The sequence below is a fragment of the Python bivittatus genome, unplaced genomic scaffold, assembly GCF_059951505.1.
Source record: "Python bivittatus isolate LINGU-HERP-01145 unplaced genomic scaffold, Pbiv_v1 ctg000700_np1212, whole genome shotgun sequence".
In the NCBI taxonomy this organism is placed as follows: domain Eukaryota; kingdom Metazoa; phylum Chordata; class Lepidosauria; order Squamata; family Pythonidae; genus Python; species Python bivittatus.
Window position 1 is genome coordinate 47,958,972 of NW_028277098.1, and position 27,948 is coordinate 47,986,919.

Below are 27,948 nucleotides of genomic sequence, written 5' to 3' on the forward strand. Positions count from 1 at the left end.
TTGCTGAGGTTGAGAAACACGGCTATAGAGGAATACTGAGATAGCCTTGAAGAAGGTATGTGGCAGTCATTAGGAAAAGATCAGCTTAACCCTGATAGAGAGGAGCGGGTGAAGAACAAACTCAGTATTGCCCCACTTTGACTCTCTTTAGTATAAGGAGGAAGGAAAGAGAAACTCTTTTAAGATTTTCAAAATTTGATTATTATACCCTATTACAACAGAGTTCCTATAATTCTTATGGTGTCTGTTTACTGACCTGACCTACCTCGAAGGACTGACACATGCATACATACTAGAGAGAAACCAAGGCTGCCAGTCCAGGTTGCAAAAATCTGCAAAACAATTACAGTGGTACCTCGGGATACGAACGCCTCTACTAACGAACATTTCGGGTTACGACCAGCTTCGGCAGGAAAATTTTACCTCGGGTTATGAACTTGCCTCTACTTACGAACCGGATCCGCGGCCATTTTCCCTACTGTCACGCAGTCGCGGCTTCCTGTGGGCGAGTTCGCGGTAGCAAGGAGATGTTCGGTGAGGCTCGTGGTGTTTTGCGGTGTTTTGTGAAAGTTTTTGGTGTGCGTGTTAGCATGGCTCCAAAGAAAATGCAGAGCAGGCTTGGCGGGAGTCAGGCTCTGAAGAGGAAATTGCCTCGGGTTGCGACCAAATTCGGGCGGAGGGTGGAACGGATTAACCGGATTTACATTGAACCCTATGGGGAAATTCGCCTCGGGTTGCGACCAAATTCGGAGGGCGGAACGGATTAACCAGATTTACATTGAACCCTATGGGAAACTTTACCTTGACTTGAGACCAACTCGAGTTGCAACCAGAGTCACGGAACGGATTAAGTTCGTATCCCGAGGTACCACTGTACTAAATGATGGTAGAAAAGAAGTACATAAAGTCAAATTCTGTGTTGCCATCTAGTGGTTGCCTGGCTGTTTGCAGCTAAGATCTGGTGGCCCTACATGAATTGAGTAACAGTTGCTATTAAAGTCAGTGTGACTTGCTTCTGAGTAAAATGCCCATGACTAGAATCACTTTACTAACAGTGGAGCATCCCAGCTGAGAATGTTATGTAAGAAGGAAAAAATGAGAGACATGTCACTAATGATTGAAGAAGCATCGTACACAAAACCAGAACAGCCCCATAAGTCCTGTTAGAAGAAGACTGAGCCTATAGCCTTATGCCTCTTTCTGTGCTTATGGGAATTATGATCCTGTTTCCCTAAGTTCTGTATCAAGGTATGGAGTTTCTCCCAGTAGGAACATCTGGAACAGAACTTTCACCTGTTGTTCTACACGATTTTTGGCAGGAATGGACTTACCATTAGTTCAAATGAGGCAGTTGTCCCAGGCACCAAGTTTTGTCTGTCATGCAAATTATTTCCTATTTCCTGCAATGCATTGGGAAAGCAATTTTTGGGATTTTCTTCCTGACATGCTAAAATAACCTGTCTATTGGCTGATTTGGGATATGGTGATTCTTAATTTGGGTATCTGGGAATGCCATTTGCTGCTTATGGCAGTCAGAAAAATGCTTTGGCAAGATCTGAATGCTGGAGAACAGGATTGTTTGTGTGCTGTCACCATATTTACAACCACATTTGTCATAAGTTGATATTTCAGAGACACTTCAGAGTCCCTTATTCTAATTCTGCAAGGATGCAGAAATCAGCATTTCTCTGATCACAGGTGCTATAATCTTACCCCCTTTTCCCACCCCACCCCCACCCCCACCGGTCTGATAAAGGCTGGTGGCTTCTGGGAATGCAATGACCAATCTAGATTTTAGGAATTTCTCCATAAGCCTTATTCTTACAAACATGACTTTTGATAGATAGCTGTGCTTTTCCTTTAATAAGAGGTTATATGAGAAAAGAGGGGTGTAAAATGACTGTGAAGTCATGTTCATAGTCTTAGATATGGCTGATCAACACTTCCTGCTTGCCCTGGTGCAAGCATGGCCCACTAACCATCTCTCAAGGACAGGAACTCATGACATCATTCTTAACCTGCCCCCATCCCACAATGAAGGCAACTTCCATGTGTTTTTTCTCGGCCTGCATCATATATAGCACTTCCCAACTTGTGCTGCTATAAGCCATGTTGGGTAGTTAGTCTCCTTGCATCATCCTGGTGAAATGGTGAAAGGCTGAACTTTTGTTTTGTTTTAATTTTTTGACACAAGTGCACTGATAAAGTGGTGAATTGAAAAAAAGAAAACCAGGTGAAATTGCCAGATGTTCTGTGAATTCCCATTTCTAACCCAGTAAGAGGAGAAATAGTTAAAGTGTAGTGTTTTGTTTTTTTATCAGTTTTCTGATGGAGATGCCAGATTGGAAGGTACTAAGCAGGGAGTCACCAGAAGTGGGCTCATGGAAAGATCCACCTGTGGAAACCACGTGGCCTCAAAGATCCACCCATAGAAAGGAAATAATTGCTTTCTCAGTGCAAGGGAGAGAAGCAAAGCAGCAGGGAAATCCACTAATCAGGGGTTGTGGTAATCACTGTCTGGATACAATACCTGACTAGCATCCTTGTCAAAGCTGAAGAATGACTGAAATCCAGACAGCAATTTCTTAAACAGGATTCACTTCCAGCTTGTTTCAGCCTGGGAGACAAGCAGCATAAGGCTGCCATGTAGGATTACCCATACTCTATTTTACTCAGCAAGATAATCTTTATGGCTTGGTAGTAATCCCTTTTTGAGCATAAACCTTATATATAATGCAAAATTATATTCACAAGAAGTCCAGGATACAAGTGTATTGACAAAGCAGAAGATTGGCAAGGAGTGGTGTGGAGTGCTGTTTCTCTCGGCATGTACAAGAAATACAGGTATGCTTATGGACCATCTGGGAGACTTCCCAAATGGATGTGCTCAGAATAATAGAGGAATGTGCCAACTGATTAAAGTCCCAATATTTTTGGAGAGCAAAGATGTTGTCAGAACCTCCAGCAATCAATCCAACAGCTCATTAGTTGCTTGCTTCGCTTCTGCCATTTTTCTCTAAGTGGGAGGGGGATAAAAGGAAAGTAAAACTGTTAACACAGATAGACTATTATCTACGGCCAGGAATGTCCAAGGTCATACCAACATGAGACCCAACAACTGGCTGAGGAGCAGGGGGGTTAAGAAGTGAGGGTAAAAGTAGATTGGGAATGCATGGGCTTTTTAGTTTCAGCAATGCTTTGAAGCTGCATGTACGTCTCAATAAATGAATTTCTTTTTGAACTTGACTTGGGTTTCAAGGGATTTTTCTTCACTGGGATTTGAACATCGTAGATCCAACAGATGCATTCTGGGAATTATAATATCAAAATATTTACGGGGCATCTGGCTGGATGATATAGCTCTATACCAGCCTCTCCCTGATCCCCACATAAATTATTTCCCCTGTTATTACAGGTTCACCCCAGTTTCTTCAAGCAAAGATGAATTCCAGTGTGAGAACGCAAGACAATCTGAGGGATTGGAACAGGCAGAGGCTTTGACAAATCAGGTGACAATTCAAACTGCAGCAAAGTCATAGCAAGTACCACTTTCATCTCATTCATGGCAAACTGTTGTCCAATGCAGTTCCTGAAAGGACAAGGAAAGTTGGTTACCAAAGGTACCTCTGCTTAGAAATTCATTTCCAAATTCCAAACCTTCTCTTTAGACCACAGTTCCCTAAACTGGTATCTTACAGTTGTCCTAGGACTCCCAACTCCCAAAATTCTCTGATAGCTAATTTATTTTGCCCTGAGTGTCCTTTGAAAGATGCTAGTAAGTACAATAGCAACATTCTAAGCATGCTTCTGGGAAGATGTTGTGGTCTTCTACTATGGATTACCTTTTCCTTTTTTTAAAGACCCAGAAACCACTTTGGACTGATATTCTAGGAAATTCTGCAAGTAATAAAAAGTGGAGTCCCCTGCAAAGAGTATTGCTTTTTCTACCACCACTTCTGCCACCAAAGACAGTGAAAAGAACCGATAATTTTAAAAAGGAGAAGACACCTACTGCTACTGCCAAGAAAAAGAAAGGCCTCTACATTTTGTACCCACTTTTCTTTTTCCACTTTTATATTCCACGAATATAAAATGCAGTTCTTTGGAACTAAAAGTCCTATCGAAAGAATGTTCACCTGAGCACTAGCTCATTTTGTTCACCTACCAAAGAAATCTATTCATAGGCATCAACAAGATGGCTTCATTTTGTGTAGCTCAGTCTTTGGCAAGACATGGACAAAGACAATCTGGATCAATTCAGTATGCTTATATCTATCTCACCTTATATCCAACTCACCTTGGCCCAGCAGAGAAAGGAAGGAAAGCATGAGAATTTCTGCTGGTTATATTCTCAGGAGAAAATCTCAGTGGGTCAAACACCTAAAAACAAAAAAAAGTTGTTTCATTATTTAAAAAAAACTTCTCATTTTCAAAAGCTGGTTACAAAAGAAATATTCAGTCATTTTAATTGACCAAGTTGTTAGAGACATCAATCTCTATCAAGTGCCATAAAAAGAGAAAATTAGGATCACTTCAGTTGGTCTTTGGGACATATGAACACATACAAAGCTGTCTTAAACTGAGTCAGACCAGCAGTCCAACTTGTTCTGTACTGTCTACTGTACAATGAGGGGCAATTACTCTTTAGGCCTTCAAGCAAGAGACTTTCCAATCCACATCTGGAAATGCTTGGAATGGAATCTGGGAGCTTCTGCACACAAACATGAATTCTACCATCAAGTAGTTGCCCTGGGACAAATCTTAAAAATATTTTTGCAGGGAGTAATCCAGGGCTGAGTTGCTTTGTTAATACTAAATGTTTTGCAAAATCAGTCTTTTGCATTATTTTTATAGATTTTGTTTGCGTTAATCTTAAGTACCAACTAGTTGGACACAGAAGGGAACTGTGACTACTCCTGACTTTGCTTTAGTCAGCTGAAAGGACATTGCTGGCTTTTGGGGAAAATAGTTATAATGTCACGAAGTACTGTACCTCTGGATTATCCCATATACTGGGGTTCTTGTGGATAAGATGAATGCTTATCACAGCCCAAGAGCCTGTGAAACAATCAATACGGAAAAGGAGTCAAGTTGGATTGCATGTAATGAGATGACAATAACAGCTCTGATGGACTCAGTGCTGGAGGTTTTGTGTCCATTTGTTGATGGACACATAATCCTATACAAAAATGGTAGGGACTTGAGACTCCATGATGTTGCTGAACTAAAACAGTAGTTCCAGCTAGTGTATTCAAAGATGAAAGTAGAGTTGTAGGAGTTATAGTTTAACAACATCTTGAGAGAGACACATTTCCACCTCTGCTTATTTGTTTATTTATATATAGCCCACTTTTCTCTGAAACAGGAATTGCCAATTTTTTGGGCACCAATGCCCTGTTTTGATTGCTTAGAAATCTACATACCTCCCCACGAGAATATCTGTTAAATCTAAACCATTTTGCATAAGCCTAAAAGTCTCTTTTCACACCTCATTTTCCAAGCAATTTGCCACTAATCCTCCCCAACCTCCCCAATCTTCATAACATCTTTCCTCTCTCCTTCCCATCAGTTGTCCAGTCTTCCAACCATATACCCACCAATATTGCAACTCTTCCATTCTATTAATCCACCCATCTACACCCACCTTTCCAGTTCATTAGATCTTTGTTTGAAAATGACTAATTTTTAATACTATTTTTTTCTTAAAAAACACATATCCTCACAAACACTCCATCTGGAATGTTTTCATCGCCCCCACACAAGAGGCTTGCTCTCAAGTATAAGTATTCCTTCTCCAAATGTTCAAAAGGCATGAGTAGGTTGTTCTCCAAAGATTGTTTTGTTGTTTTGTTCACCTCTGTACGTACACCCACAATAAAATTACAAAGCAGTGGAAGAGTACAATTTGTTCACAACTTTATCTTGTAATCAGAGTTAACACTCCTGTAGTGTTAACATGCAACATAGCTTTTTAAAAATGTTTAATTGATAATAAAAGTTTTCTCCTGCTTTCTGTATCACATTAACATTATCCAAAAATGACATGAAGATCTGGATGGATTATCCTGTACTTCTTCACTTGGAAACGAACTCCACTCTTTTCAGTGGCACTTTTAATCTTGTCTTCATTATAATGGAACTTTAGCCATGGATGCACCATTTTCTGTTCCCTAAGTAATAAAAATACTGGCAATGCCTCAAAAATGGAAGAACTCCCAATGTAGCTTCTGCACTAGCCCTACATGAAAATATTGCTTTATTTTTTTTATTATTATTATTTAAAGTTTTAAGAATTCTTCTGACCTCTTGGTGGTTTTCAATACCCTCCTAAAATCCTTCTGAATTTATTGTTTGAACTGGGGATCTTGAGAATGATTCCATAAAGGACTGATTCCAGAAAAAAAGTACAGGTAGTCCTTGAGTTACGACTGCAACTGGGACTGGAATTGCCATCACTAAGCAATGTGGTCATAAAGCATGATGTCATGTGACTGCATCACTTAGCAATGGCAATCCAGGCAGTCCCGGTTGTTGTATTGACTTTGTGGGAAGCCGGCAAGGAAGGTCACAAATGGCAATCACATGATGTAAATGTGAGCTGGTTGCCAAGTGCTCAAATTTTTTTTCACTTGATTGCAGGGGCACTGCAATGGCCGGAACTTCAAGGACAAGTCGTAAGTCCCTTCGTTCAGCACCATCGTAACTTTGAATGGTTGCTGAATGAATGGTCATAATTTGAGGACTACCTGTATAAGAGAAACTACTGCTCAGCCTATTAGCATTTATACTATGGAATCCCATTTGGATGGCCTACATTTTATTAATTTACTTGGATATCTCAGCAGCTTTCAGTACCCTCAGCCATACTATCTTTCTAGGTAAGGCTTCTCAACAAAAATAACATGCATTTTGTGCCAGGTTCTCTGGGATTGTTATTCCTAATTCAATTCCCAGTAGAAAAAGACATTTCACTCACTCCTAAAGTATGCCCAATTCTTATTCCACTTTTGCTACATACTAAGATATGTTCTGGACCTTCAGTCAGTGGAAGGAAAGGCAGGCTCAACTGTTTATATGTTGTTTTAATTCTGTTTAAGTTTTGTTAGTAAACTAGCCTGAGTATTATAGAACTGAAATAGATCCTTCTAGCTAAATAATAAATTAAATGACCAACTTAAAAACAAGATAATTTCTCTTTTAGGCAGAGGCGAATTGTAACAAAGATGACATCTGTTGCAACGATACAGCTAAAAAGAATCTATGGATATAAGAATAGAATAAAATGAACTGAACCTTCAGGTAAAGTTTTCCCATCAAAAAATGTAACAGGTTTGCTTAATTCTCGGGACACTCCAGGTACTGGAGAGTAAAGACGGAGGCTCTCTTTAATGCATAAGGTGCAGTAAGTCATCTTGTTAAGATCATCCCTGGAATATGTTGAAACAAAGTAAGTCAACAGATCAATTATGAGCCAGATAAGTTATTTAAAGCCAATCCTATGGACCCTCTGTACTGGCAGCTGTCATGCTGGTGTCTATTTACCGATAGCTTCGTTGAGATTCTCTGCCCTCTCAGTAACAAGAACACAATCACAGCAGCAGAACTGAGAGCGAACAGAATGCAATCAGTGGCCACCCTTATAACATCTATAATCACCCAATATTCACAATATTCACTGATATCCCAAACCTACTCACTGGATGAAAAACATTGATCAACGTGTAGTTATAAAAGAAACAGAAAACATTAAAAAAAAAAAAGACTCTCACACAAATAAAATGCCAGGTAAATTAGAGGTCTGTGCACCATTTTGGAAATAATTTGAAAAAGGTACTTCAGAGTACACAGGGACATGAACACAATACCTCTTTAAAGCAGCTGCATCATTTCCTGTAGTAACTGCAGAGAGCAACCATACAGTTCCAGGAAAAGATTTTACTACTTTAAAAGGTTGCAGACAGGTGCTGGGTTTGCATTCTTACATGCTTTAAAGTACTGTTTCCAAAGCATTTCTGAAGTGCTGTTGTAGCAGACTATACAGGTAGTCCTTGGCTTACAATGGCAATTGGGACTGGAATTGCTGATGCTAAGTGACGCAGTCATAAAGCACAATGTCACATGGCTGTGTCACTTTGTGACAGCAATTCCGGCAGTCTCGGTTGCTGTCTTTAAATGAGGACCATGTGCGTCATTAAGCGAGGACCTCACATGACTGCGAATTCTGACTTTCTGCTGGCTTCCCCTTTGATTATGCTTGTGGAAACCTGGCAGGGAATGTCAGAAATCATGATCACATGACCATGGGGATGCTGCAACAGCTGGAACTCCAAGGACCTGTTGTAAATACCATTCGTTCACCGCTGTGGTAGCTTTCAATGGCCACTGAATGAATGTTGTAATCCAAGGACTAACTGTATTCACCATTGGGCAAGGGTTCAAACAACCATGTAGATATGAACATACAATATATTTGGGTTTATAAAAACTTATGTCAAAGTCCTGTAAATATCCTGAAATAAGAATACTGTTTTTATGAATTATAACTAGATAATATGGAGAAAGCGAAAAGAGAGAATAAAATTATAGTCCTTAAAATCTACCTAAGGAGTTAGCTATGTGATCCACTTTTGGATCATCTGTAAATTTCATAAGTACTCCTTCTGCCTTTTAATTATTAACAAAATGATTGAAGAGTCTATTTGATACCTCCCTTCAGTCTGATGAAGAACAATTGATTAATACTCTGAATATAATTTTCAAGCCAGGATTGTACCCACTTAATTGTCATGCAATCCAACCCACACTTATTAGCTTATTTATTAGAATGTCATGAGCTCTATACTCATGTCTTGCTGAAATCAAAGTCTATTATATCTATAGCATTCCCACAATCTATTAAGGAAATTATTTAGGAATGGAGAGAAGGAAGCAGGAATTCCAATAAGTAAGTTTTTAAATGTATAATATTTATTGACTATTTCAATCCTAAGGGACTCTTAGGTAGTGTACAAAATTTAAGTAATAATTATTTATTAGGTTTATATCCCACCTTTTGAACAGGTGTTCAAGGCAGCATACCTGGTGCTCCCTCCTATTTTTCTTCACAGCAAAAATTGTATAAGGTTGGTTAGGTTGAGAGAGTGTGACTAGCCCAAACTCAACAGTGAGTTTTTGTGGCTAACGATGGACTAGAACCTGGGTTTCCCCACTTGTCATCAAACCCCTTAATTAGTACATCACACTAGCTCTAATAATACACACAGTAAACAATAAGACCAACCATTCTGGTGCTAGTCACTAAACAATCTCAACCTCCAAAGGCCTTCTGAAAGAGTCAGGTTTTTACTAGCCCTTGAAGGCCATGTGAGTAGGAGCTATCCTTGTCTTGGGGTGATTGGGGAGGCAAGCTGTTCAAAAGAAAGACAGCCCTGACAGGGAGAACATATACCATCAAGCCCCCTCCCACTGCACCTTCAGCAGCGACTCCCCGGTTGTCCAGGTTGGATGAGCAGAAGCTACCTGAGAAAGGCAATCTCTAAGCTACAGAAGCCTTGGCAATATAGGACTTTACCACCATCTTGAATTCCATTTGGAAACACACCAATAACCATTGCACATCCCACAGCAACAATGTAACACAGCAGTACTGAGACTTCCCTGTAAGCATGTAGGTTGCTGCAATCTGGACCAGCTGAATTGTGTTATGATTGTATTTTTTTTATAAATGGTTTAGAGATATGGGTAAGCAGTGAAGTGGCTGAAGCTGCAGATTATCTCAAATTACTTATGCCACTGGCTGCTAAAACAGGGACTGAGTAACCCCTGAGAAAGCACAGAATCTAACAAACCTCTGCTCTTTCTTTGGTATTCTTCCACTTATCACTTTTCATTTTCTTTGCAATAATTGACCATCAATGTTAGCAATATGCTAGCATAGTGACTCTGTCCTGCCCAGGGAACATTTGAAGATAAAACTCCTCTATTGGACATATACTGCAACATCCACATTACAACTGCAGTTTCTTTATCTTTCCCTCATGAAGATTTTAGGGTCTTCAACCTTTCACTAAGGAAATGAATGTAACATCTGAAACACAGTGAGAGATACCACATCTCAACATTTTAGCTTGTCTTCTAAATTCTAAAATTCTAAACCTTTTGGGCTCAGCATGTCAAAAATTTGGAAAGTGCATAACTTGACTCTGCTGTCATGTTATCCCCCCAAACAAAAGAGAAACAATTCTTGACATATTCATTTATTTAAAAAAAAAGACAGTCCGGTCATGTGTAGTGCTATGTATTATATAAAGAAATGTTAAATAATTACAAAAATGAAATACAAGTAAAACAAACTCAGTTTCTTTGGTAACTCAAACAGGGAGAATAGTTGTTGTCAGGGATTGGTGACCATTGATGTGTCACCCAAATGTTGTGGCATGTCACCTTTGACACAGATGTCATAGGTTCACCATTACTGCTATAGGCTGTAGTGTTTGCAAAGGAGTTATCAAAACAAGCAAGATGGCAGTTGTAACATCATAATTAAAGGCCCATCCCTTTTGTACATGTGTCAATGTCACATGCAAGTACAAAGGGGTGGGATTTCAATCATAATACCTATAGGAAAACTATCCAATAAAATATGGAAACTCACCACTCAATGGTGTCACGATCTCCCAGAATGGCCTTTATCTCCTCTCTACATCTCTGCTGATGCTCTGGGTTCTGTGCAAGGCAATACAGCAGCCAAGAGATCCCACTGGCTGTGGTATCATGACCTTCAAACATGAAAGTGTCCACTTCAGCACGTATCTCTTCATCAGATAATCCAATGCCATTTTCATCCTAAAGATTGAGAAACTTCTAGTAGTAACATTTTATCCAGGAATTCATTTTCTGACTAGGTTCATACAAGATTCTAGCAGTAAATATACTTTGTTTCATTTTGGCTTAAGAGTATTTTGTGACCCAGACTTCTGGGTGAGGATCTATGGTGGGCTAGACATCCCTGAAGGAGTAGGGACAGCATTGTGGCGAAGATCAGTGGCCAGACAGCGAATTCTGGCCAGTGCTATCTTTCCAGATAAAGGAGAGATCATGAGATCACCCACTTGCACTCCAGACAGCTACTCCTATGAGTAGACTGAAGGAACTGAGGTTTCTGCGGTCGACTTGAGGGTTGAGCAGCTGGGACTTGAGGGATTTCAATCAACCTGACAGACATGATGCAGCCTATATGGACACAAGTTCGCACAAGCCTAATTTTCTTAACCACTTCTGGATGTAATTAATTTACAGCTAAAGAGAGATTTTCTGAGTGGCAGGATAAGAGAATTCCACTTGGTGAGTTGACATTTTTTCTGGACTAAAAAGGGGGAAGAAGGGGGTTTTAAAGGTTTAAAAACTTTTGGCAAAAACCTTAACAAGGAGTAAATATAAGAAAGTTTAAAATGGATAAAGAGGATAGTTTTTTTGAAAGATTTTTTTTGTGAAAGTGCTTTTGAGTAAATTGGAATTAAAATAGACAAACTGGACCTTCATGGCAATGTTTTTTGTTTACTATTAAAGAGGGCAGACAATTGGTGGATTTTACAAAACAAAAGATGAAGGTAATATAAGCCAGACTGTGATGCTGACTGTAACTATGGAGTGCCATCTGAGACGAAACTATTAATGACATAGGAAGACAAAACAGAAAAAAAAAGGTGGGGGGAAGCTTGCCTTTTACTCTTTCCTTCGAAATTGAGACACTTTCACTTTTGGATTACAATATTATAATGGCAACCATCAGAAAAGTGGCCAAAATAGCAGAGGGGAGGAAAGGATCACTAAAGCAACTTGCAGAGAGAGGAATTACACCAGATTTACTTTGAAAATTTTTGAGGAATTGAGCAACAAGTTAGCTGAATCACTTGATTGATTAGAACTAAATTGACTAAATGATGGATACTAAATTGACAGCTTTTGAAAAAAGAATGGATCAAAGACTTGTAAAGATGAAAGAGGACATGAAAGAAGAAGTCAAGAAGATGGAAAGCTCTGTAAAACAAGTGTCTGGAGATGTAAAACAAATTAATGACAAAGTGGAGAGTAAGATAGAAGTTATGAACAGAGAGCTGGAAAGAGAATTATATAATCTGGCACTACTGGAACTGACAGAGAAGGAATTTTATTTGAGATTTAGAGCAATTCCAGAGGATTCTGGTGAAGATATTAGAGAAAAGGTTATTAAAGTTTTAGTAATTCTTTTGGATTGGGACAAGAAGCATACAGAGGCAAAAATTGATAAGGTATATAGAATAAATACAAGATTTGTGAGAATAATAAATGTTCCAAGGGATGTCTTGGTGCACTTTGTCAGGAAGAAGAGAGATCAAGTTTTGCAGCAGCATTTTAATACAAGACTGAAGATGAACAATACAGATGTAATTGTTCTTTGTGAGATAAAAAAAGAAACAAGACAGGGATGCCCACTAACTCCTCTCTTGTTTATTTTGGTTCTTGAGATACTGAATAAAGATATAAGACAAGATGAAAGGATTGTGAGAGTAAAGATTAAAAAAGAAACTTATAAGTTAAGGGCCTTTGCAGATGACTTTGTGTTGGTTCTGGAAGATCCTTTAAAGGGAATTGAAACATTAATGGAAAAACTAAAAGAATTTGGTGCATTAGCAGGTTTTAAGATGAACCAATAGAAGATGAAGATGCTAACAAAAAACATGAAAGTAGAAGACAAAACAGAACTGATGAATAAAATGGGTTTTAAGATTAAGAAGACAATAAAATATCTGGGTATCATATGACAAATATGAATTCTATGTTATTTCAGAATAATTACATTAAGACATGGAATGAAGTTTAAAAAAATATGTTAAGATGCGAGAACCTACAATTGTCATTGCTGGTGAGAATTTCTGTAATAGATATGAATGTGCTGCCTAGAATGATGTTTTTTGTTCCCAACAATACCTGTTTTGACAATTGGTATACCATTTAAACAGTGACAAAAGGATATATCTAAATTTCTGTGGCTGGGGGAAAAAACCATGAATTAAATATAAGGTGTCACAGGATGCAAAGGAAAGAGGAGGATTGGGTTTACCTGACTTAAAGTGTATTTTGCAGCTTGCTGTTTGGTTTGGACAAAAGGGTGGGTACTGCTGAGAAATAGAAGGCTTTTGGAGTTAGAAGGACATGACCTGAGATTTGGGTAGCATGGATATTTGTGGTGTGATAAAGTCAATGTTAATGTGGACTTTAAAAACAATTGTTAGACATGCCATATTGAGTATATGTAATAGATACAAGCCCAGGTTGTGCTCAAAAACACCTTTGTGGCTCTCAGCACAAGAAACATTTTATAGATGAGAAATAATAAGCAAGCACAAATGGCTAACTTATTGTGAGATACTAGAATTTTGTCAAAGGGAATGTAAAATAAAATCAAGAGAAGAACTGGTGGCAGAGGGATATAGTTGTCAATGGTTCTCTTATTTACAAGTTTTAGAAAGATTTAAAGTAGACAAAATAATTTATGGTTTTGAACATTGTAAGACTGAGTTTGAAATAGAATTGTGTACAAATTACGAACACATAATTGCTAAAATGTATAAACTTTTATTGCAATTTGAAACAGAAGAAGAACAAGTGAAAATGTATGATAAACTGGGCTAAAAATGTTGGTTATAATATACAGATGGAACAATGGGGAAATATGTGGTTGAAAGGACTGAATTTACACTGTGTTATAATCTTAAAGAGAATTTTTACAAAATGATGTATCATTGGTATATGTAACCAGAGAAATTGTCTAGAAAGTATAAAGGCACTTCAAATACATGTTGGCAATGTGAACAACAAGAAGGGACATTTCATTATGCTTGATGGATGTGTAAAAAAAGCTAGAAAAGTTTGGATTCAAATACATACATTGATTCAGAGGCTTTTAAAGATTGATATACAGTTGAGTCCAGAAGGCTTTCTTTTCAGACTGATGGAAAAACAGTTGGAAAAAAGTCATGGAACTTTGTTTTTTTATATGATAACTGCAGCAAGATTATTGTATGCACAAAGATGGAAAGACTCAGCAATACCTACAATGGAGGAATGGTTGGTGAAGATGATGGAACTCACTGAGATGGCCAAACTGACTTCTTTGGTTACAGAAAAGACAGTATCTAATTTTATTGCTGATTAAGTCCTTCTGGACTTTTTGTGGAAAACAGAAAAAAATGAACTTATGATTTATGGTTTTGATGATTAGACAGGATAGATTATAGAAAGAAGAGAGCTGTGGTAACCATAGAGTAAGAGATAAATGTATAATTGTACTTATACTTGCTGTAAAGAAGATTGGAAGCCACTTCTTTGTATCTTTTTTCTTTCTTTTCTATTTTTCTTTTACTTTCTTGCACTTTTAGCTCTTTGGTTTTTTCTTTCTTACTTTATATTAGTTTGTATTAGTTTTTATCTTCTTTTTTAAAACTTTTAATAAAATTACTTTAAAAAAGTATTTTGTGACCCCAGCTAATTGCATTTATCATAGCATAATGTGAACAAAGTCTATCTGTCTCTCACTTCTGCTGCATATAATCCTAGTGCAGCAAATACGTCCAACACGCCATGATTTGCATGTTCTCAGAAAGCAAGTTCTCTGGCAAAGAATGTAGAACTGGCAACCTGAATAGAAAGCATCTTTGGTGCCAGACAGTAGGATGGAGACAGACAGATAAACAAATATGTCTCCTAAAGTTCAAAGGAAACCAGTAGATCTTAGGAGTGGGTGCAATCTTTTCCAGTAACATTATTATCTCCCTTTCTAAAAAGTTAAGAGGGCAACAACTTTTGTTTCTTGCATCACCTGAAGTTTCCAAACTCTCAAAGATAGCTATATATCTATATCATCTATATCTAGTTACCTTTGAGAGTTTGAAAACTTCATATGTACTGTAATATATACTACAATATATTAGTCTCCAAAGAACAATGACATGAATGACAGCTGCAGGGTTCTTATTTGATTATATACGTCTACTAGTACTAAAATCATTTGGAAATCAGAGTCATATCTAGTATAATTAACTGACTGATGTTTTCCTCATTGCAATACTTACTTTGGCACAGAGAAGAATGTCAAGAAAATCCAAGTACCGCTTCTTCTGGATCTTTTGAAGTTCTTCCTCAACCTTCAAAGATTTCTTTCTTTCTTTGATTACCTTATCTGTGTTGGAAAACATTTGATGTTAATAGCTCATGGATTGGAAATGTACCCACACGAGTTTTAAAGATCTCTGGAGGCTATACATATATATGTACATGGCTGAACGTTGATTGCATGTGAATCATAAGCGCTACTGAGGTAAAGTATTGTCCACCCATCCTTGGGTTGGTGAAGAATTATACTGGCATGAAATTTGCTGCTGCCACTGTTGACTCCTTCCTGCCTTTGTGGCCTTTGTTCTGATCTACTGCTGAATAGAACTGTACTGATTATGCATGTGTAGACCTTGATAGGTACAGCAATTGATTAAAACCTCCTTCTGGCTCTGTTGTCCTCTCTCTTGTGCACATTACCAGCCAGTATGGAAAACATCTGCTAATCAGAGCACTACAGCAGGACACCAGGACTGTGTCATCTCTAAGTTCCTTCTTTCCTATGTCCTTCTTCCTTTAATTCATTTGTTGATATAAGATAAAGGTGTTTTTTTAAAAAAAAACATATTGGTATCATGAAGGCTGAGTCATTTTCATTTAGGATTTATCTCCCCTTCCTTTCCTTTCTTTATATAGACAATAAATGTATAAGATAATTGTAGTGGGGATTTGGTTCTATCATTTCAGCATTCACTATTTCAGCCTGTTATATGCTATTTCATTGTTACACCATTTCAAGCCCCAGCAAATAGTGTTCTTCACGTTTATTGATATTTCACACACCACTGTCTACAGTTTTTAGGTAGATAACAGCAGAAGGGCAGCCAATAAGGCTGAACAGGGATTTAAAAGACTCCTCATCCACAAATGATCACCTAATTTAGCCTCTGATGTAATGGGTAGTGAAGTATAAAAGATTTTACATGCCTTCCAGTTGTTACTGAATGTTGTTGGCTTCTACCATGGTAAAGTGAAACAAATCATGTACAAATATGATAGGCATTCCTCCTACGTCTGCATTCAAATCATTTGTACAAATGTTCAGTATACAGCTGAGGACTGAATTTTGTGGCAGCCCATTCAACATGTCACTTCTGTTTGATAAGGAATATTTGATAAAATATTCTTTCAGGAAGATTTTCATGCCAGATGCATAGCCATTTAATTGTCATGTCATCCAGTCCACAGTGAACTGGCTTGCCAATCAAAATGTCATGGGCCCTGATATAACATTCCTACAATCTATTAAAGAAATTACATGTTCAAAAATATGAAAAAAATTAATCTGGCAAAAATTTTCTCCAGAACTCCATGCTGACTTCTGGTAATTACAAATCTGTTTTCAAGGTTTTTTCATACTAACCTTTTTATGAACTGCTCTACAGTATAACTTTCCCAGATACCAATGTCAGACTGATTCTGCAATTCTTTGGATCCCTTTAGTATTTACTTTTTTTAGGAACTTCGACTCCTTTTCTATTACCTCCTTCTGCCATGGAATTCTACTGTGATTACTTTGAATTTATTAAACTCAAGATATGAACTATACTCATCTTTAATTATAGGTAGTCACCGAGTCAAGAATACCTGGTTTACGGCGACCTATAGTTAAGAACAGAGCCTATTGTAGCAAAAATGGATTCAAGTTAAATACACAATGGTTTGAGTTAATTACACCATACTACTTATACAGTATTATACAATAATAGTGTTCCGGTTACATACAAATTCAACTTAAGGGAACGGAACTTGTTCTTAAACTGGGGACTACTTGTATTCATAAAATCAAAATTAATTATTCATAAAATCCTACATGATAACTTTCTATGCAATGGAAATGTCTTGCTGTTTCTACTTCTTTCAGCCACTATGCTATCTATCAGCCATTATGCTATTATTTTAATTTCAAAGATCTTTAAGGATATTCTGAATATTAAACTGAAAGATGCCTTTGAAACCCATCTGTGTAAATTTATACAGAAAACAATGAAAACTATGAGCCAGAGATAGAAAAAGCAAACTAACTCCTATGTTTAAGCTTGCTTATGGTAACTACTTATAGAGTCAGAAAATGCAGTAATTGTACATCACGTTAACCTTTTTAATTAGAATCACTTTTTTTTTGTTTTATAATATTATAGCAATTGCGTGATTTCCTTGGTCTATGATTTGAAACTAAGTTTACAACAATGCTATAATGCATTATCTCTTCATCTGAAGAAAGGCCACAAGCTGTTCTGCTGTAGTTAGATGTCAGTATTCTGTTTGAGTTTATTATATTAAAAATATGAATGAAGCAAAACTGATATCTAGAATTGGTATAAATTAAATTTTATTTGGTAACATCAGTAAATCAGAGATGCTAAACCTTGATGTTGGGAGTGGGGAGAGCACTGCAGTCTGAACTAGAATTTCTGAAACTGGCTTAAGAAACAAACAGCTTAGGCAGCAGTGTAGAACTGCCCTTAGAATGAATACTCCTACAGAGTTCTAAAACCACCATGTAATTGACGTAGCAGTGGAATGAAATAACTTCACAAAGGCTGTTAACTTGTTCAAATAATGAACTGGAAAAACATTGCTTCAGCCCCAGTGTCCAACTTAAACTTTATAGGAACAACTTCTACCCCAGGGGATGACTTTAAAAAAAAAAAAGAGAGAGAATCTTGCCTTTACGTCTTAATATTTCCATGGGACTTCTAAGCATCACCTTCCCAGCATGGATGGGAAGGAGGGGAATGACCAATTAGGTCTTGCAGTGACCGTAGTCCTGACTCAGCACCAGCCAAGCCCAGTTGACAGTTAATCATTCTTTGAAATCAAATAGCAATTATCACACAAATATGTACTGACAAATTATTAAAAAGGTGAACAGATTCTTACACATTTATAAGTCTGTTCCCCTCCATTTTCTGCTTTTTTAAAAAATACACAAAAGTTCATACTGAAATGGACTTTATTTCCCCCCCAAAGTACAACTGGTGTGCTCATTTTTCCATACAATTTTAGTATATTTTTTCACTGAAGCGCACTGCAAAATTTGAAGAATCGCACAGATTGAGACAGCAACATTCTAAATTACACATGAAATGTAAATTATGCAGAAGTACTTAAAATGGTGGATTGAACAAAAATCCTACTTTGTATAAATTCTTCCCTACACATTTTTTAAAAATTTGCTTCTTTTTTGTTCTTCAGACATTTTTATTATTACCTTCCTCTGGGTCTGATAGCAGGCTAGCATAGCCCAAACTGAACTCCCAAAATCAAGAGCCAAAGAATTGGAAAAATACCTGTATGAAGGTGAGCAATTTGGCAGGCTTTCCGAAACCGATATCCATGGGAACTGAACCAATATAGAAAATCACAATGGCCTACAATGTGGTATATCCTGGTGTATAGCAAGAATGAAAGCTCAAAGACAGCTTGGACATAAGAATTTTCTCTAAAAGACAATAGGAAAATCAAAGAATAGATTCAGGACTTTAAATATGAACACTGTTACTACTCTATAGTCTTCAAACAGTAGTATCGAAACAACCTGTTCTTTCTTATCTGGAAAGAGCTCTGCTGAACTCAATGAAGTTTTCTTCTGATTAGAAGAAATTACATAGAATTACATCACAAACCATCAAATTTACTTTATGTCATTTCAGCTTTCTGGACAATAGTTAGTGGTGTGCTGATAAATGTTTAACAACCCGCTCTGTCAACTCCATTGCTGCCACTTTGCCACTAGTCGCTGCATAGCTGACGAGCGTGCTAGGTGTCGTGACACAGCTCAGCTCACAACCAAGTTAACAATTGGCTCTCGCAAGCCGGTACAAGCCGGCTCTAGCACACCACTGATAATAATGTTATAATATATTATAGACAAGATAAGATAAGCCTATTAATATTTCAGGAATGCTATTTAAAAGGAACTCTGACTGTTCATTAACTAATACAATATAGCCTCCCAGGGCATTTTATTGCCATCCAACCATCCTAAACCAGGGGTGGGCAGTCTGTACCACAGGCTGCAAGAAGATGTCAAATCTTGGTTTGGGGAGACCTTAAGTCCATTGCCAAAATCTGACAGCAAATCCCTGAACTGTGGAGGCATAATTTTCCACTGATTTCTGGGAGGGGAGGTGGGATAGAAAAGAAATAAGGTGTGTGAAGCCTCTCAGTGTGCTTAGTGCATCATACACAGCCACCTCACACTCCTTTTTGGAAATCCCCCCAAAGACAAGTATTGGAAAAATAGCTGTGACCACTAGCATGCCATTATTGTCCTGCCCCCTTTCAGCCTCATCAGCCAAAAAGAATAGGGGAACAAGAATAGTCCCTGGCTGCAAAACACTTGATTGTGTGTGTGTGTGCCTTCAAGTCTGTGTTGACTCCTGGGGACTGCCTGGACAAATCTCTGCAGTCTTCCTGGCAAGATTTTTTGGAAGTGGTTTGCCATTGCCTGCTTTCTAGGGTTGAGAGAATGACTGGCCCCAGGTTACCCAGCTGGCTTTGTGCCAAAGGCAGGACTACAACTCACAATCTCCTAGTTTGTAGCCTTAACCACTATACCAAACTGACTCTCTAAACCTTGATTACTCAGTGCTAGACTACATTGACATGAGGCATAATGTATAAGAGCAATGAGGCAAATATTGGTTCTTTGGGGGACTTAACTGCAATTTTTATCTGATTGCAAAAGAAAATAACTTATGTCATATTAGATAAAAAGGACAGTCATGAAAAGTGTAAATGGCACCATTGTGATTCTGCACATTACAGAATACAAAGATGGTATATTTTATAATAGGGAGCATTTATGTGGAAGGGACCACTTGGATGCTGCCAGTAATAAAAGGAGTTTTTACCCAAAGTTAAAAGAAAAGCAATACCAACTTGTACATTTGACAGTTGCTGTTATAACTGAAGGCACATTTCATGATGCTATCAAGTGTCATCAAGCTCACATGTTCAAAGAGTTCCACTGATTTCTCCTGCATGATCAGCTGTTCCCATTTATCCTAAATCAACAGAAGGAAAATGAGGCATTGCTGTTATATTGTGTTGGAAGCACTCAAAGAATGCAAAATTAATTCTGCCTATTTGTGACAAATAAAGAATACATCCTGCACAAATCAGTCCTGTAAGAGGGTGACCTGGAGAGTTCTTAGGGCTCCTAAGGCAACTGACTACAGAGCTTAACATTCAAAGTACTTGAGAAATTGCTGGGTGTTTTTTACAGAATAGATACATAACTATGGCCACTTAGATCTACTTCCTCTCATTTATTGATATAATCCAGAATATATCTGATATGAAATTTTCCTCAAAAGTTTCATTCAGAATTCCACCACCACACTTGCCCAGAAGCAAGATCCTCCAATTACTAGGGATATATTCATTGTTATCTATTTTGGATCTTTGAAGGATCCACCTCCCTGCTTTGTAAGATGGCTGGCAAGAACAATTATATAGTGGATTCTAGAAATCTTTCTACTCTTATGTATAGGAGTATGAGCTCTCAGTAATTTTCTCAGGTAATTGGGAAATCCATTACTTTTCATTTCTCTGATTTTCTAGTACAATCTTTCTCAACCTTGGCAACTTTAAGGTGGGCAGACTTCAACTCCCAGAATTCCCCAACCAGCATGCTGGCTGGGGAATTCTGGAAGTTGAAGTCCACACACCTTGAAATTACTAAGATTGGGAAATGCTGTTCTAGTGGAAGCCAAATACTTGCACGTGCACACTCCCCCCCGCATTTCAGCTGCTGGTAAACCATTCACTGAAAAACTTTTAATAAATCAATTATTAACACTTACCAACATCACTTTTGCAGAGTCTGCAATCAGGGACACATATGGCTTTAACACACTGAAGTGGAAACCTGGCGTTAGCAGCTTTCTATGCTGTGCCCATTTTGGTCCATGCAGGACCAATAAACCTTTCCCTGAAGGAACACAGACACTTCACATCAAACAGCTCTGTACAAATCTTGTTACATTTAGATAGAATCATCTCCTATAGTTTTCAGCAGCAACAAAACTTCATTTCCATAACAATTTCATTATTTTCAAAACCAGGTAAATGGTGTTCTAAGCACCTGATGTATGCACAAAGAAATGAGAGAGAACTAAAATTTCAAACTCCATTTCAACTGAGGCTATAGCAGAACATTTACTGTAACCGTAAACTGAGATACATTATGTAATGTAGGGATCAGAAGTTCTTACTCTCTGTGCCTTTCTGTGACTCACGTTTGCATTTCTAGGTTATCTGGTAGCTGACTGGCTAATCTGAGCATTCTTGATGGGCATTTTCCTCAGACGTATTCCTTGCCTTACAAATGTTTTCTCCTTTGCCTGTTTCTTTATGGGAGGTTTTCAAACAAGGGATGGGATGGGTTGATGTGTGTCCAGTATGGTTTAATGGGTTCCTACGCTGAGCAGGGAGTTGGGCTGGATGGCTGATAAGATTCCTCTTAACGCATTCATTCTATGATTGCTATACATCAGTTGATCAGCATCAGAAATATTGTACTGCATATTAGTTAAAACTTGAGAGACAGAATTGTGCTCTAATGGCTCATCCACGCAGGCTTGTTGATGGATTTCCCTTCCATCCTTGAGAGGAGGAAAGCTGCCCTCAGAGAATGGGCAGCAAATTTGCAGGTGTTGTTTTTGCAGAGTGGCTCCTCAAGAGAGGCCGAGGATCACGGAGGGAAAAGGTATTTGAAGAAGATTCTTTTGCAAAAGCCAGTACTTAAAATCATCATCATCAGAATCATGGAGGCCCACTGGTGAGTATTAAATACACTGATTGAAGGAAGGAGAAGAGGCAGGGAAGGCAGGGATTAGAACCAAACCATTGGACGTTTCTCCCACAATCCATAGGTCTTTATGCTAGGAGCCCAGAGCCCAGTGACCAGATGGTAGGGGGTGGCACGGCAGTGGAAAACTGGAGCTTAGCAAGTCACTGACCTCCAAAGATTCCTCCTCCTTGAACATCTGCGTGAGATGCTTTTTTCTGCTTTCCCAGGGAAAACAGTACTTTTAGAATGGAACACCTTGGACTAGCTTCAGCCGGTCTCACCAGTGGGTACCTATGACTAGAGCATCTTCAAGGTAGGACAAGGAGACTGACAACGAGCATTTAGTGTATTATCAAGTTTCATTCCAGGGCTTCAGTAGTCAATAGAGGAATGCATTACACACAAACTATCAGGATAAATAAATTTGAAGGTGTAGTTTCACTCAGCCAATCAGTGGCACCCACAAGAGTGTGTGTGTTAGAATTGGCACAATGGATGGACTGGAATATTGCAATGCAAGCATTGCCCCTTCTGGTGTATACAATTCTCTGTCCACCAACTTGCTGATTCTGACTTCCTTTAGATGCAAGTTTTGATTGTTATGAACAAGGCAAGTTAATACATTGTCCATAACAATCAACTGAAAATAACCTACCAAAAGTTTTTTTTTTCACCCACAAATGAAAGACTTGCTAAAATCAAGACCTCTATGCAGAATCTCAATTTCTAATATAATACTGAAATATATGCTTATACAACCTATTTGGAATTTTATTATTGGAGAACACCCATCAGATTTCATGTATATTTTTCAGAAATAATAAGTACTATATTAAATAGCATATGGATTCAGTTCTCCATTATAATGTATTTTGTTACATTTTATATTCTAAAATATATATCAATATAAATTCCCAGGGAAGTTGAAGCAATTGGAAATTAAAGTAAATAAACAAAATACAGGTAAAGATTGTCCTTCTTTAGTTATAAAGAAGCTATGCCAAACATTTTAGGCTATAGATCTCTACTGTTTTATCTGTCCAACTGACAAATTGTTCTTCATCATGGAAACCTGGAATATACATACCAATCCATGGAATTATGTTCCGATAAGCAAAATTATCTTTTGGTTCTAAAACAAGAGAAAAAGGGAGGGAAATCCTCTAGATTAATTAATTACACTAGGCTGTGATTAGAGAAATATACATAAAGCTGTGACAAAAGTATCTACTAACATAAGGAAATAATAACTAGATAATTCATGGTTATGCTTATGTATAAAGGACTCATAAAGAATGTTATAAGTTAAAATATGGGCATATCCATAGATACCTTTATTTCGCATTTCTAATGCTGACACATAACTGAATGATTCCCCTTTCCCCCTCTATCCCCATAATTTTCAGGGTGCTCCCCAGATCAAAATAGTTACTTCTCAAAATATACTCCATCCTCTTCTAGATAATTCCAAATGGAGCTTGTGCTCTCTTGTGATCTAAAAATAACTGAAACAACTACAAACTACCCCTTTCTTTGCGAAAAGCTTTGACTCTGTTTTCTGCCTCATAAATTAAGAATTATTCAACAGAATAATTACCATATTTTTCTGACAATAAGACGCCCCCATGTACAAGACGACCCCCACTTTTCCAACCCAAAATTAAGAAATAAATATTTTAAAGATAGTGCAGAACACATTTTTATTTAGTAATTAGTTAACATTTACACTCGGTGGGAGGAGGTCCAAACTGTCTCTCTGCAGCTCTATTTCCAGGCTCTTTTGCATAACTGATTACATTCAAGCACGAGTGAAACTGCCGATAGCTTGTCCCTGCAAACAGCCTTCCTCTAATTGGTTTGTTCAGCATCAGCTGACGTCAGTTACATCAGGCTCGTGACTGGAGGAAGTCTGTTTGGGAGACAAGCTATTTCACTCGTGATTGGAGGCTAGCAGTAGGAGGAAGCCTCTCTGCAGAAACTAAGTATGGGCAGTTTTGCAACCGTGCGATTCTCGGCTGACTTCCTTGAATAAGACGCCCTTCAATTTTTAGGGTAAGGATTTTAGAAAAAAGTATCGTCTTATAGTTGGAAAAATACGGTACTTTTTATAAATATACACTCCAGCTGGCTAATAAAACTTTAGGAATTTATTACTTGTTACACAGGCAACATGAGCCCAAATTCCCATGTTTCTGAGTATAGGAATCACTATAGAAATACTCATGTACCTCTAGTGGAGACTCCTAGCAGACCCTTTCCAGATGTTTGGACCTGGAACACAGATTCAATCTTGGGAAGGCAGTGCCTTGTATAGCTCAGTGCTATGCCTTATTGGGCTTTATACATGATAACCAGAATTTCTAATCCCAGAAGCCTATCAATAGCCAAAGCATCAACCTTACGATAGATCTAGATCCAGAGTGGCCTATCAATAGCCTTGATTATTTTGTACCAGCTGCAACTTCTGACACATCTCCAATAACTGTCCAATACAGAATATGTTACAATAGTCCAAGCAAGTGGTGATCAAGCTATGAGTTACATCACCCAGAATGCTCATACAGAAACAGCTAGACCACACCAAATCTTCCTTCAAGTGTGCTTCAGCCAATTCATACCAGTTACAGGAAGAATCTGACAATGTCAGAGTAAACCAAGTGCCAGGTCCAAGACCACTGTTACAGCCACCCAAAAACCACAGCATGCACTGAAAATTAGCAGACTGTCAGGTGGAACATCTGGTCAGTGAGATGGAATTGTATAGCTCACAACCACTCTACCTTCCACTCTCACACCTGTGCACCCACACAGTAACCCGGCAGATAAAATTGGAAGGAAACTCCCTCTCTTCTGTCAGCCAGTTCTACCTAGTACATGTCTGTTCAGACTTTTCTTCCAGAAAAATGTACAGGTTGGAGGAACCACCACTGCCTTCACTTTTACTCCTTTGCTTAATCAGTTGCCTGAAAGAAAGGAAGGCCAGACCCCGATCTACCCTTCTTTCCCTGTAACAGCCAGGTTGCAACCTCCCATTTAATATCCCCTTGCCAGTTACTAGTTCAGTGTTGGCCAAGCCATTGGTATATATAACTCAAAACCATTACAATGTAAAACCATTTGTCAAATAAGAGAATAAGTTATTTATGTATTTATGAGATTTTATGGAACTCTGTGCATAATACCAAATTTGTGGTTTTTCTTTTTCTTACAGGTGGATAATTGGAAATTACCTTTTGTGTATGTAATTTGCAACTATACCAGAATTATTAAAGGGTTGGGGAATTCAGAATCATAAATGTGTTTTGGAACATACTTCCCTTGCTACTGATCAGTTAATCTACATCTGCACTGAAGTATCAATTACAACAACTAATGAATCAAGACTGTTTTGTCTCTTACCCATTCGAGCAAGTATTGATTTTGCATAATCAGGATGTGTGATATTCAGACATGCAGTGAACCTGCCAAACCATATAGGAAAGGCAAATGGATACAGACGACTCCATTTCTCCACCTTTGAGTAAACTGCAGAAATAGTTGAAAGCTGCATTGTGCAAAATAAAGAAGAGAACAAGGAAAGGTCATATTTGGTAAAATATTTTAATGAACTATTTGGGGTTTCTAATTTTTTTTGTCAGGCCAAAGGTCTTCCTTGGCCTATAAGTGGCATATCAGGAGCCCCTCTCTCAAAAGCCAGAACAAAAACTGGGTGCAGCCAGAGTAAAACAAAATTTGATTTACATTTCATTAACATAACATGAAATTAACGAAATACAGTTAATATTATTGTTTTACTGTGTGCCACATAACTTCCCCTTCTATCGCATTAAACATTAAATTCAGTTGCAACTTCTGGAGGAGCTCTGGGACTTCAACTGAGCCTTTTAAGGTCTCATGTATCTTGGAAACTTAGCTTCTGCTCTTGCTGGCTACTTTTTGGCTGATAATGTCAGTTGTTACTATATGTCAATCCAGTATAATGCAGGATCTGAAACAAAGCTGACATTTGAAAAATCTTGTTCCACTTTGAAAATACTTGGAGATCTGTGCAAGTGGCAGCTATTGGGCTGAACAAACATACAAATTGGCTCTGCATATCAGACTAACCCAAAATCAAAGTAAATATTGTTAAGGCATAGTGCAATGTGTGAGTCCAGCCACAGAGGAGGCACCCCAGCCTTTTGCTGCTAATCAGAGTAAGGAGAAAGTTTCAGAGTACAGATATAGCGATAGCGATTACAGCTTCTCTTGCCTGCATTTGAGGCTTTGCTGACCACAAATGGGATGCAAGGGGACATGGATAATCCTTCTTAATTTTTTCTTTAAAAACCAGGCAACCAGAATACGAGGAGGAGAAAAACAGGTTTTACAGTCATTCATCTTGTGAGGGGAAACCAGGCTGTACTAATTACTTTCTGTAGAGATTGTGGGGAGGCTGGGAAAGAAATGAAGAGAGGACAGACATAAACAATCATAAACATTACCTTAACCCAAGTGAAAAGAAATCTAGGAAGAAGCCTTTCAAATCAAAGAGACTCTGTCTTAATTAACTCCCTATAAATGAAGCTGAGAAATTTCTATTAGTTTCCAAGATTCTATAATCACCCCATGCTGGCTGGGGAATTCTGGGAGTTGAAGTCCACTCATCTTAAAGTGGCCAAGTTTGGACAACACTGGTTTAGAGTTTAATACAATGTATGAATCTAGCCACAGCTGTTTAAATAAAACGTTTGTGTGTTTGTGTGTGTATGTGTATATATACTTCAAAACTCAGCATCATCTGTCCCTTTCTCCATTCCTGACTACAATTGATTGATTATGTGCCATCAAGTTGGTGCTGACTCTTAGTGAACACATAAATGGATTCTCTCCATTTCTTGTTTACAAAGTAAGTGCAGAAAAGACTTAGGTTGCTGATAACTGACACACCCTAACTAACACTAGGTGGGAGCAGCATAGAAGTTTAATAAACCATTTTCTTGTTGAGAAAATCTCAAAATATCTAAACTGCAGCCCCTCAAAGACCAGGGGTCTCCACTGGAATTGGCCAAGAGGCTCTGACCTGCTCCGACAGAGGCTGGACGAAATATTGGGGCATAAGAGAGAAGTACTACACATTTTCACTGCTGTCAGTGCTCCTGAAATGCTCCGCTTTCTTGCCTTTGCGTCTCTTCTCTTTGTACCTTTGTCTCATTTAAAAGGAAACAAAACCTTTCCCGGCCTTCGGCTCAACCCCCTTACCTCAAATATATGACCGGCGAGCCAATGGGGAGCGGGACCGGGAAAACTGTTCAAAGTTTTCAGCAGCACCTGCCTGTGCCGATGCAGCTGGATGATTTTGATCAGGACGTAGGTCAAGCAAAACACGGCAGCCAGGTGCCAAACCCGCGAAAGATCCATTCTTTCGGAAGGGAGGGCTCCCCACCTGGGTGACAAAATGGCTTTTTCGGGGAGAGAAAGCTACGGGGCGCGGTGCACGTCCTAGACCTCGGCCTCCGTGAAGAGCGGGCAAAGGAGACAACGGCAACGGCAACGGCCGCGCCTCTGACGGGGCGGCGACGGCTGCTTCCCCGCGGCTCAGCTCAATTTAAATGAAAGCGAAATGTGGGGAGATGCCAGTTTCCGCGGGGAAAGCCTCGCGAAAGAAAAGCTCGGGACGCCTCTTCCGTGCGAAGGGGAGTCTTTGCGAGAGCAGCTGGGCGAGAGGGGGCGCCTCAGAGGACATTACGTCATTTTCAATCCGTTTCGAAGGTGGACCTGGAGAGGATAGCGCTAAATAATGAAAAGTGAAACTGGCTGGATCGGGAGAGGAACGGGTCCATTTACTCCCGCATTGGTCTGTCAGGACTAGGACACAAAGACCAAAGTCCCTAATCCAGAAATGCTCCGTAGTACAGTACTCTGAAGTTTTGTTAACATGTATGAATCATAATGACGAGACAAGGACTCCCCTTTTGTCCACCCAGAAGTTTTTGCCTGCTAGTGCGTTTCAC

The 27,948-nt window shown here is 38.5% G+C and overlaps 1 protein-coding gene across 1 annotated transcript; it reads right to left on the reverse strand.

The window, feature by feature from the left end:
* On the reverse strand, positions 1 to 27,670 carry LOC103051283 (cytochrome P450 4B1-like). The gene is made up of 12 exons (XM_007435990.4): positions 27,197 to 27,670; positions 25,355 to 25,499; positions 23,043 to 23,087; positions 20,967 to 21,094; positions 20,041 to 20,165; positions 18,447 to 18,598; positions 15,114 to 15,220; positions 10,655 to 10,845; positions 7,294 to 7,427; positions 4,994 to 5,058; positions 4,298 to 4,380; positions 1 to 3,589 (listed from the first exon to the last, which is right to left on the reverse strand). Exons 1-12 carry the CDS (start codon positions 27,353 to 27,355, stop codon positions 3,418 to 3,420), a joined length of 1,506 nt encoding a protein of 501 aa, XP_007436052.1. The 5' UTR covers positions 27,356 to 27,670; the 3' UTR covers positions 1 to 3,417.
* Positions 27,671 to 27,948: the final 278 nt, after the last annotated feature.